We start from the raw sequence: 12,590 nt of genomic DNA on the forward strand, positions 1-12,590 counted from the left end.
TGTCCTGGAAGAAAGTCTAGCTGCTGAGTTACAGACTCCTGGAAACCGCCAAAAGACACATCTGTTGTGAGGATGAAAAATTCAAACCAAACTGTGAATAAAAAAACCCATTAACCCAAATATGTTATTTTATCTTTAGTGAAAAGAAAATATTTAACAGCCTTCCATCCCAACAACACAGGCCCAAACAAAACCCTGGCAGAACAGCTTCTCAGGTTCTTTTCAAAAACAGGGAGGAACTGAAACCTCACCTCTTCAAAGTTTTTTATCCTTGTACTGATTTTAAACTCTGACCCAGAGAAGACACAATATTTAAATGCAGTGTTCTCTAGAACAGGAAAGACACCCTAGGACTACATTTTTGTAAGTCAGAGAAGTAGTCAATCTGAACCCAAATAAACATGGGATAGTGTAGAGAATGTAGAAGCAGCTGTGGAGCTGGGGTACTCTGGATTTACATTAAGATTAGGCCAGGTATTAATTCCTTAAACAGTTTATTACTTTTTTCTCTGAAGCTGTATTTTTGTAGACTGTTTTCAGTCCACGCTGTCCCAGACTAAATACACCTAATTCTTTCAGTCCACTGATCTCTTTCTTTCCCTTGCTCTCTGGTCAGTCTCTTCTTCAACTGCAATGCCCCAGCTTGGACATTGCTCTCCAAATCAGGAATCCTTGATACTGATGAGACCATAACTTTTAAAAAAAATCTTTCAGATTTATTCCTATCTATACATGTGAATAAGGTTTACCTTTTCACAGGAACACCATTTTTCTGTATGTGTTCAGTTCGTGATCCTGCTCTGCAATACTGAGACCCTACCCAGTTACTTCAACACCATGTTGTGTTGAAATATACGTGTCCTGAACCCTGAACTGTCTGTTAATTGCTTTCCAAGCCATTATGCGTCCACTTACTTTTACATAAATTGCGCTTCCCTTGTTTATACCTGAGAATCTGATTTAAAACAGTGTCTCAAAGATGCTGGAGCATGAGTACATGTAGGAGATGAGAACAACTTCCCAAATATCCCCGTGTTGGGGAAAGGCTGAACATGTAATTACTTCCAAAGTTGCTCTGAAGATGCTGTCCTCAGCTCCTTTGATGTCTCACTTCTTCTCAGTCAGTCAGATAACCCAGAAGACCTACTGCTTGCTTTGTCCCAGCATGGAAATTACCCAAGAAATGCTTACAAACTGATTGTTGCTAAAGAATCACAACTGACCTTTTCTGCATGAAGTTTGACGATAAAGATAGACCAGTGGTTATATCGACAGTCATGAAACTTAAGGCAGGAAGCACTAATTTAGAAAGAAACTGGTCTCCATCCTAAGAGTAGTGATGGGTCTGACCTGGACAATCCTCTGTGATTGAAGAGCTGTGACCAGAATGGATACGTGCTTTCTACCAGCTCATAAAGGCCATTACTAAGGTTAGAAAGCTAGTTAAAATATTGGATTAAAGGAAAATATGTCCTTTTAAATTTTCCTTAAGCAGAATTGATGTAACTATTTAAGATGGTATTTGTAAAATTTCATAATGTAATGATTTAAAACAACCCACAAGTGATTTATAGCAGAGGATGTAAGCAAAAGGAAATCAAGCTGGCCATGCACCACAGCACACCTACCGTTGGCTGCAGTTTCGGTGTGTTTGGCTGTCTGCATTCTTTACTACCAGCAGAATTAATTGTTTCACTGTTTTAGCACATCACTGGGAGTTGGGTGTTCACAGAGCAGAAGAAAATGCTTTTGCATGTTAACTCTGGCTCCCACATCTGCCATTCCTCATAGATGTTTCAAAAACAAGAACAGAGTGGCAAAGATTGCTTTGTCACAGTTACCTGAGAGTAATATGATGTGAGCACCTCGTGGCTCCATTTACTACCATAATCCACTTACATAACTAACACATGCTGGAATCTTTGACTTGGATACTAGAACTGAAATGTAACAGACTTTTCTGTACTGACCAGTACCTGTTATCATAATTATTTGCAGTATGTCACTGATCTGACACCCTGAAACCTAACTGTTTTAGCAGTCGTGTTGTGGAATACCTTGTTCAGTGAAGTGAAGTCTATCTAGATGAATTCAATGGACCCCAAGCAGGGAGGATATGATATTTAAACTTACCATTTTCTTTACTTATGTCTTAGAATAATAATTTAAAAAAAATTATTATAAATTAAAACTGTTTTTTGAAAGATACCACATCTAACACATTCTGTTTTACCAGACAGACATGTGGGAAATCATAAACTAAAACTAAATGTCTCCATGTTTGTTCAGTACACAGAAGAGATGTTCTCTCCTGTTAATCAGAATGTTGTGCTGGTTAAAAAAAGGTAATAAATGATGAATATCATGAAGAACAGTGAATATCATGCAACCCACAAACTGATAGAAAAAGAGTTCTGGGTGATGTATCTACTCTCTTATACAATTAGGAGTCTGTAATACAAACACAATGACTGTAAAAAGATGCTAGGACTTCCATGTCTTATCCATTAATAGCAGATTACTTTTCATAAGCATATGATTTTGTCTGAGAAACAGTTACACATTCAGCAGCTCAGTTTGTCATTCTGTTCCCCTTGAGCAGTCATTTAATGCTCAAACAGCTTACCTAGCCAGCAAGTCGATCAACTCAAGTTTTGACATTCCATCAGGAAGCAATCGAGGAATAGCAGCAACACAGGTTCTGAACAGATCGATTTTTGGTTTTCTTTCACCACTGAAAAATTAAAACAGAATTTTGACTAAGTTTAACATGTAACTGTGTTAAATGATCCACCTACAGTTTTTCAGAAAAGGGCTGGACATAATGGAGTGCCAGCGACCTACTAAGAACATTAAGACAGAAAGCTAGACACTATAAATGAAATAAGAAGAAAAACATGAATACATGTTTCCATTGAATGAATGGTTTTGATTTTGATGTTTTTCATGCATTGTATCCATACAGTACTTGAAAAATCAATTACTACTGATTAATTTGTTTCTTTCTGAGAGCAACTGGCAGGTATATCAAGATGGAGTTATAATGTCGGAGGATTCCTCCATCAAGATGAGCATTTGTAGGATGCAAGCTTCGGATGAGGCAATGGGAAAAAGCTGGGGTGTTCTCCATCACAGTGCAGCCATATTATACCAGTTGTATAAAGAAAACAGCAAATACGTAAGAAGCCCAAATAACAAGACTGAAGATCCAGACAGTTGCCCTTAATATGGCAGAGATCTGTAGAAACTGCACACCACACATAATTTATTAGATTGAAAAAGGAGTGTAATTTAGAGACACAGTGGCCAGAGAGTTTCTGTTGATCCCTGCCTGAGATAGCAGCACTTCAGCAACCATTATAAGTTAAAATACATTTTAGTAGCCGCAAGGCTGCTCTAATCTGTGCAATGCCTCAACTGCTCCCTAACAGCCTGGGAAAGTGGTTGAGTCTAAAGTTCAGCATGAACCAAAAACTAGGTTGGGAGTCCTTAAATCTTCTAAAAGTAGCTCAAGTTTCAGCTGCTGATTGTTTTCACAACAGATGCAGTTGTTTTCTGACGTGTTTCCAATATTTTTTGGTTAAGAAGGCAGATTAAAGAAGTCCTTCATACAGACCCCAAAATGTGGTTTTTTTTATTTGCTCATTTTTAACTCAGTGATCTATTATTTGACAATTGAGTATAGAGGAAATAACCAAAGCATAACAGCATTTCCAACTGTACAGTCTTTCCCACAACATTATTAATTATTTGCCTGTTATATGCTTTGGAGGAATCAAAAGAGCAAGGTCCTGTTTAGGGACCCTACTATAAATATGCAGAGAAAGACTGGTCCTGCTTTAATATGCTTCCAATCAAGCTAGAAAAGAATGGGGGGGAAAAGAAAGACACCGAGAAGCATTGTACTTAACACCACATCGAAATTTAGTGACAAAACAGAAAATGAACCCAGCTTTCCTGCACCCCAGTCCAATGCCCTGCTTACTACATCGCTCTGCCTCTCCACCCAGCAGAGGACATTGCATTTGGATACCTTATTTCTGTGTCCAGTCATAGAGAAAGCCTGCATGCAATACCATCTCAAAAGTCTAAAATGAGATTTATAGAGTAACACTGAGCATTCACTGAAATACTTGGTATAGACAAGGCATAAACTGACATTAGGCTTACTTAATTCAAAGATTAAAAACAGTTTTGTAGTGCATACCATTCTTTCTCTTAACACCGTATATACTTACCAGCTTGGATATATATTACATTAATAAAACAATGATATGATTTTAACCTACTGACTTAAATTGTACAGAGGGAAAACTGTTTTCAAAATGAATTATCTCTGTCTCACTGTATCTATATCCTAACAGATAGAATTTGAAACAAGGTGCCAGCAACTGACTTGAAAAAGAGTAAATACAACAGCTTATCTGAGAATTTGGTTATAAACAAAACCTTTGAACTACTATTGCTAATGCAAATACTATTTGGATTAATAAATAGGACAAAATATTATATTTTTATAGTTGTGAAGAGTAAAGTGCCATTGGTAATTTTATCTGCAGGCAAACCAATGAGTCTTCCTTGCTGACTTGAAATGGAAAGTGAACTTCACAGAGTTTGCTTAATATCAGTCCTCAGTGAGGGTAAACTGCATTTAAAATGGAGGCATGTAAAGTAATAGTCTGAGAGGAAACTCTTCCAAAGGCAAATGAGTAATTATTTATAAATATAAAATCTGTGGGTGTTCTGTGGCTTATCAGCTGCTGAGAGGAGGAGCAGGAGAAGATCCAAGTCTGAGGCTCAAGTTCCCAACTTATCTGGGCTACCAGGCGCAGCACGCGAAGTGCTGGCAAGGGGGCCCGCACAGGGCTCTGCAGTCATCTCTGGCTCACTCAGGATCCGACGGGACGAGCTCTGGATGAACACACTGACAGCTGTCCTCACCTGGAAGCTTATGTTTCCATACCAGCAGTATCAGATTTTAGTTGGGTATTGTCAGCAAAAATCTTTGAGGTACTTGCAAGAACAGGTTTGTATGTTAGAAAAATGGATGCCCTATTCTGATTAGATGTTGGAAAGTAATTATAATGAGTATTGAAATTCATATCCCAGTGGAGGATGCAAAGGACACTCCTTAGTCAGGATTTTAGTAAGACTCTTCAAAGAGGCATTTACTACTTCAAAAATACATGGTTAAAGGATCAGTCATTAAATACAGAAGCATTTCTAACACTGCCAAAGAAAATTACACAATCTGTATACTTTAAAATGTTATGACTATTCATTGCCTAGCTACCCTCCTCTGATTATTTTATTTGTTATTAAAAATATCATTATGATACTCAGTTTATACAGTAACATTAACTATATGTAAATACAAGAAAAGCCGTAACTTTAAAATACAGATAAATCTGGTGTTGTACCTATGTATTAAAGCCCGTAAGAACTCAAAACAAGTATCTAACTCTAGTGAAGCATGAAGTTCTGTGAATAAAATCATAAGCAATTACATCAAAAGAATTTATCGGCTTTTCCAGTTATCATGCACAATGCAGTTTTAAAAGGGTCATTTAAAATGCTGATACTAACAGCTAATGATGTTTTTAATGAATTCACATGATTTTAGATCGACTGATAATTAAGCATCCCAGATATTTTTTTCCCCTGGAAGAACAAGTAAAAATGTGTTCTAATGTGTTTTTCCTTCCAAGTGTATATATTAAGTGTATATATTAAGTTACAACTTATCTGGATGTAAAGTACAACACAAAAATACAGTAACTTACATGTCTAGATCTTCCAACATTAAAATCTTTATATCTCTGACAAAAGTTACTGCCAAACTGTAAGACTTCCTGAAATTTAAAACTCAAATTTTAAGTCTGTTTGTTCCCTGACTCTAAAAGTAAACAACACTTTGGTGATGCTGAGAAACCATAGAAAGGATATTTATAGCTAAGGTTAAGTACACTTCTTAGGTAAGTGCTCAAGGTTTTACTATGCAATTATATTTTGGGAATAAAACGTGAGTTTCAAAACTCACTTTCCCTCTCGCAAAAGCCTAGATACCCAAAAGGGTTTTGAAAACTGGCTGTGAATACTGAGTACTGGGTAGGAAAAATATGAAATATTATTGGATAGTTATATTAGCATTTAATGTAAACAAAGTAAGACAATGCTAAAGACACAAAGGGCTTACAATCTCATCTACACAGTCACAGCAAGAAACAAGGACAGAGGAATGACATTAAAAAATAAAGATTGTATCAGCTGTAAAAGGTAGTTGAATTTGGCCAGTCATTGCAGTCTATCAAACACTCATGGTATTTTTAGCAAGTTGTCCTTTTTTTCCACAGCAGCTGAGAAAAGCAGTCTCAAAGGGACCAATGTCCTTTTCATTACACCTCAAACTTTTTTCCAGGGGTTGTTTCTCCTAGCATCACTACCATGTCCACCCCTCTAACAGGAAAGATATGCAAGGTCTCCTTACAGTTGGGATCTGTACCATCTGTGCTCTGCATGTGTCAAATGCTGTCTCTGTGTCTCTAAAGTCTGCTACATGTCCAGCTCACTAGAACTCTCTCCAGGAAACTTCCCTCATTAATAATTTTGGATGAGAGTGTAAAATGCTGCTGTTCAACACTGCTTGAGACGTACTGGTTTGATTCTGTTCCAGTGGGGTACTGCTTAAATCCAAGACTCATCACAAAATTACTTGAGTTTTCAATTAATATTTGATTTTGATTATCAGGCATGAATAGTAATGGGAATTTTGAAGTATTATTATTAATAGGGATTTACAGAATTTGTTGCATTCATTTTGAAGTTCAGTGATGCAAATATACCCTGAAACAGTGTTCTGAGTATAGGCTAACATGTTTCCCGCTCTGGGCTTTCAACTGCTACCGTCTAAACAAACATTCATAGGATTCAGATGTGATTTTGGCTACACCGAGAGCATCAGTTCAGTCCCAAACATTGCAACGTGCAAAGAAGTACAATCAACTTGTCATAAACAGTTTTTCAAAGTATATACTAAGCCAAATGTTCCTGTTTCTTGCTGTTTCTCAGATGACTCATGACAGACAAAAATAGAGAAAAAGTTCTGAAATTACATCTAAATATTTTAAGGGATTTTAAGGGATGTTCTTTAGCACTCACGTAATCATGTCTTCAGGTTCTTTGTTAAGCATCTGTATGTTGGTTAGCATCATGCACCGACCCACTTCCTTGTCAAGGTGTCTGAGTATGTTGTCCACGGCTTTTCTTACTTGAGAATAATACAATGACATACCTGCAATAATATGCATCTTTGTGTAATTTGGGATATTTATAGATACGTATATTTTGAAAAAGAAAGCTGCTTACTCATGCTGTGCTGCATGAATAAAGAAAAATGTTTTCCTCATGAGATAGCATATTCCACTAGTAATGATATCCTGATTCAAAGATGGACTATGTTGCCCTCTCCAAAAAGAATACTACTGTATGTAAAAATAGCCTAAAAGTGAGATATATATATATATACATACACACACACACACATATACATATTTTGACTGGAGAAAAAATTAAAAAATACCTAGTCAAAATATGCCCTTACATAGTCAAATGAAGCCACACAGTTTCCCAAGTTATACAATATATTTTGTGACTTCTCATGACAGAAGTAAAAGCTCTGATCCAGTAGCAAGGTTTAAAGAAAAGGAGCTCTCCTAAAACTTATTTGGTATGGAAATTAATGGCATGAGATTTTATGTGAAAACCAGTATTAGACATACAGCTTTACAGTAGCTGACGGACATCAAATACTTTAAAAATAAAACTTGGATTAACTGTTTTTCTATATTCATCAAAGACTAAAATTCTAATGTTCTTAATGACATTTTATATATTAACACTGAACACTCTATTTTTAATCATCTATTCTCTAGTCAATTCTTTTTCTATTTGACAATGTAAGCTTAGAATTTCAAAATTACATCAGTTTTCAGATCTGATATGATCAAAAATTCAATGGCAAAGTAGAAGGCAAAAGAAAATACAGGAATTACCTAGCTTAGTCTCACATATTATACATGGAAACTAGAATACTGTATCATAAAATAGTGAAGAAATTGCTAATAAAATATAAAAATTCAATAGAGCAAACATTTATTAACAAATGCATGAGGAATAACCAAAATGAACTGAATTAGTGACAGGACTAAATACTATGTCTGTTGTACTTTTCAACAGCAGTGGGTCCTGCATTGGTCATTTTCTTGATATTACTACAATGATCTAGCAACAGTACAACACAGGTCTTTGTCACTGGTGTAAAAATATGTGGACTTTGTTTCATTCACATAACTTTGGGGACTTAATGAAGTGCTAAGGGGAGTAGCCAAATTTTCTTTTTTGCCAGCAAAAAACAGACACCTTCAGGGCATGATAAAGAAGCTCTTCTACAGCACAGGATTCTCTCTCTACATTGACTACAAAGGAAGCCCAAGGCAACGGTGCTTTTCAGTTAGGTACTTCAGTTCAGCCTTATTTTACATTTAGAAGTTTCTGCTGTTTTGCAAGTTACACTTGGTGTGAGATTCTGCAATTAAAATGAGGATATCAAAGGAGTCTTTGCTGGTTTTCAAAGCTCATACATCTTCTGAGGACAAGCACTGTTTCTAATAAGATGAATATGCATGAATAAACACAGCTATTCAGCACTGAAAGAAGATAATTCTTAACCATCTGTGTACTTAACCCCCCTCCAGAATACAGGGTTGCTACCACTTATGGAGCACAACTGAGGACTTTCCCTGAAATAATTAAAAAACCCAGTATTTGTCAAACTAAAGCATACATTTCATTAGAACGCACAATAAAGTAAATGTTTGCAATAAAGAAATCCATTGAATACTTAACAACAGTAAATTAATCTGCTCAGGTACTGGAGACTTTTCCACATTCATTCTCATTCAAGTTTCTATATTGTCTGTTCTCTTACTGACCTATCATTTTAGCTTCCTCCTCTGTAAGAGTCTTGCTCAAATACGTTTTCTTCACTCTGAGAGTGTTTCCAGAGGGAAGGACAGCTCCAGTCACTGGCATTGGAGGCTCACCATCTTTTTGCTGCAAGCTATCAGCAATTACCAAGAAAGCTCTCAGACCAATATTCATTCTCTGTAAAGTTCAGAAGATTAATGAGTATTATAATAATATAATCATATTCTACTTATATTCTTCAATCATTTTGAAATTTTGAGTATGCACTTTCCAGCATTTTTTTCTGTATCTTCACTAGGTTAAGTAGTCTGATACATTTTACAAAAAATGCCCATGAAAAAAAAATTGTGAATCCATATCTGCACTATGAGCAGTGCTCTCCCCTCTCAAAACATTTATGTCTATTATTATCTTTTTATCTTCAGGATAAAACACATGGATATGACCTGGAGTTTAGTAATGTGTCTTAATTGGACCTTCAGTTAAACACAAATGTCCTGTGTAGTCCATTACAAAAAAACATCAGTAACTGTCTCAAAAGACCCCAGGGTTGACCACACTGAGTGAAAAGTCTAGAATGGTGCTCAGCACTGAAACTGCAGCGTGAAACTTTGTGAAGATGGGGCTAAGTGACCTGAGTGCCTTCTGGGAATTCACCAGAGGAAAACTTGCAGGCTTTGCATTGCAATGATTAAAAGACCAGAATGTTTTCAATTTCTCAGAAATGTATTCCTAATCACAGAGGCTGTCCTACTGACAGTCTCACAGAGGTGCACTTATGGAGACTGTGGGTATTTTTTTTAGAATGTTAAATTCTATGTACATCAAAAAGTAGCCCTTTTACTTCATTGTTTTCAGACTTACATTGTTGTTGAGAAACAGTAAAATTTCAGATGTTGATTCATCATGAATCCTGCTCATTGCAGGAGGGTTGGACTAGATGACCTTTAAAGGTCCCTTCCAACCCAAACTATTCTATGATTCTATGATTCTAAGAAGTTAAGGACTATGTCCATTCCCTATAAGCTCAGCTCCATGCAATGCTAATACACAATGTCCTTTGCAGGACCTTCCTCAGTGAATACTGCAGGTGAGCGACCCAGAACGTGGTTGGGGACTGCCTGCTCAAGAATTCTGTTTCATTTTTCTTTACTCTTCTGGAGAAAGATGAAAGCTGTGCTCAAAGTAAAGCTTGCCTTTCACTTCTGCTGCTTTTGACAGTAAAAAGTTTAATCTACTCTTCCAAATATTTTTTATATCAAAAATAATTTTTGTAAGGTAGCTCATTCTATTATAACATCTTAGTGAGCAGATATGACTGTTTAATACTGCAAGATTAGTTGGACATATTTTATAAGATCATCGCAAATGCCTTTTATTTTTCATGTGTTTGTTCTTAATTTTCAAATGAAAATGTTTTCAAAATTATAAGCAAATACATTATTTTCAAGAGAAACTTTCATTATTTTACCACTTATTTTTATTTTGATTTTTTAAAAGTTTTTCAAATTTCTGATTGTTTTCTCTAGGCAAAGCACTAGGAAGCTGACTCATGACACTAACACTAGTGGAGCTTTACCGGTCAGAGCAGCAAAACTTTATTAGAAGGTTTTTCTTTTTTGTCACCTTCAATTCTTTTTGCATCATGTACTCTTTTCCAGTAAAATTGTTTTGAAAAAATTTAGATTGTTACAGAAAATTTATTTTTGTATCAGAACAGTTTAAGGCATTGCATATAACAACAACAGAGTGATAAGGAAATACTATGATCAATAGTTTTCTTTTTGTTATACATTTTCACTACTTCACATTCGATAATCTTCACCGAGGAAACATGAGATAGGCATAAACAATGTGACATTCCACAAATCGAAGTCCACAGATGTATTTTACCAATAAATCAAGATCAAGATCTGGCCTGAAAACTGGACAAAGGTGAAAGCATGCTTAGAATGTAACCAGAAAGTAAATGTAGCACAATACAACATATATTAACTGAAAAATGGAGATGCACATCATACCTCAGGGTTGAGACTGAAAGCTTTTGCTGGTTTTCCGACATAAAGGAAGTCAAAGATAATTTCTTTCATTGCAAAATCTAAACGTTCCTAAAATAGTAAAAATATTGCAAATCATTAAGCTGCTCACTTCTGCTACTTATTTGCTTTAAGGCAACAGAATTTTGAAAACCAGTTCAATCAGGATTTATTAAAATGTATGGAAAAACAGATTTTCAGAAGTATGCAGAACATATGATCAGATCTAAGCTTTCAACACTGCTCTATGTTGACAAATTCAAAAATTATAGCATTTAAATAGAAGATATATTTTGGAAATAAAGCTTTTAATTATTTCATTTAAACTGTGGTAATTATGTTACTAACAATAGTATTTTACATAAAAGGAGCTTGTGGTTCAGGAAAGATTTTAAGCACCTGTTTAATTCATTCCTATTCAGAGACTTTAAATATATGCTTAAGTGCTTTGCTCAATGGGAATGTTTTCTGAATTTAAGTAATAAAAAAGATGGAACTTCCAGTGCTGAAGGTTAGTTTGTTTTAGCAATTCTCATGTGAACTGATGAAAACTAAATGTGTCAACTACATGTTGAACTTCATTTTCCTCTGACTTACTGCTTGAAAAGCAGTGCAGCTCATTGTCCTATATAGTAGGAATGATTCAGTATCAGGACAAAATATGGCTTATTGTTTTGAACTTTACAGTCAGAGCCTGTCAACAAATGCATTTTCTGACTTGCTGGCAATTCAAAAAAACTGACAAAAAATACATTTGAGTTGAAAATATTTTTGTTCCTTTTCAGTGGAACGAAGTAAATCAAAACCTGTTGTTCAAAAGAAGCCTGCCCCAGCTCAATCTATAATTTCATCATTGCCTAGACGAAAGGTACTGACAGTGTGGTTGCAAAAAATTCAGACAATGGAAGTTTATTTATTTGTTAATTTGCTATTGGGAAAACATCAGTTAGAAAGCCATATGCACAGTTGTCCCATACCTGTGCAATAAACTGTATTATTTTCACAAAGATGTTTAGAGGCATATCTCTTGGTACAACACCACGGGACCCTTTTGGGAAAAGCGTTGTGACAATAGTAATAAGTCGACTGTAAAAGAAGGGAAAAAATCATTAGACATTTCTGGACCTTGCAGACCTTCACTTACCATGAAACATAAATTGGAAATCCTACTCCACTTAGAAAGACTAGAATGTATTTCCTTTGAAATGAAGAGGTAATGGTGTATCTTGTTCTGATCCTTTGTTACAAATTCAATGTGATTATTTTATTTCATTACTACATTACAAGTAACAATAAACCAGTCAATGACATGGCACTACAAAAATATTTCTAACTTTAACCAGGCAAAGAGTGATTTTTGTTTCTTCCAAAAGCAGAAACACTTTATACAGTCATAGGTGGGAGAATGACTGACAGTACCACAAAAGGGAGTATTTTGTTGTGTACAGCTGAGTTTTTAATTTCACAACAGGAATAGGTTCAATTCAAAGGAATTAATGAGAACTGTAAAACCTCTTCACTGGCAACATCCACTCTACAAGGCCTGATTGATTATCATTAAAAATACAG

At 35.5% G+C, this 12,590-nt stretch overlaps 1 protein-coding gene across 1 annotated transcript in view; it reads right to left on the reverse strand.

Moving 5' to 3' along the window:
* Window positions 1-12,590, reverse strand: part of FRY (furry homolog (Drosophila)) — a gene marked incomplete at its 3' end in the record, with an annotated part of 116,936 nt that overhangs the window by 77,371 nt on the left and 26,975 nt on the right. The window contains exons 12-16 of the mRNA XM_010287599.1: window positions 11,999-12,107; window positions 11,007-11,093; window positions 8,991-9,162; window positions 7,159-7,291; window positions 2,627-2,734 (exon numbers count right to left, since the gene is read on the reverse strand). Of these exons, the coding sequence (XP_010285901.1) occupies window positions 2,627-2,734; window positions 7,159-7,291; window positions 8,991-9,162; window positions 11,007-11,093; window positions 11,999-12,107 (609 nt within the window). The remainder of the gene's footprint in view (window positions 1-2,626; window positions 2,735-7,158; window positions 7,292-8,990; window positions 9,163-11,006; window positions 11,094-11,998; window positions 12,108-12,590) is intronic.

This window comes from Phaethon lepturus, unplaced genomic scaffold, assembly GCF_000687285.1.
Source record: "Phaethon lepturus isolate BGI_N335 unplaced genomic scaffold, ASM68728v1 scaffold3985, whole genome shotgun sequence".
NCBI lineage: Eukaryota > Metazoa > Chordata > Aves > Phaethontiformes > Phaethontidae > Phaethon > Phaethon lepturus.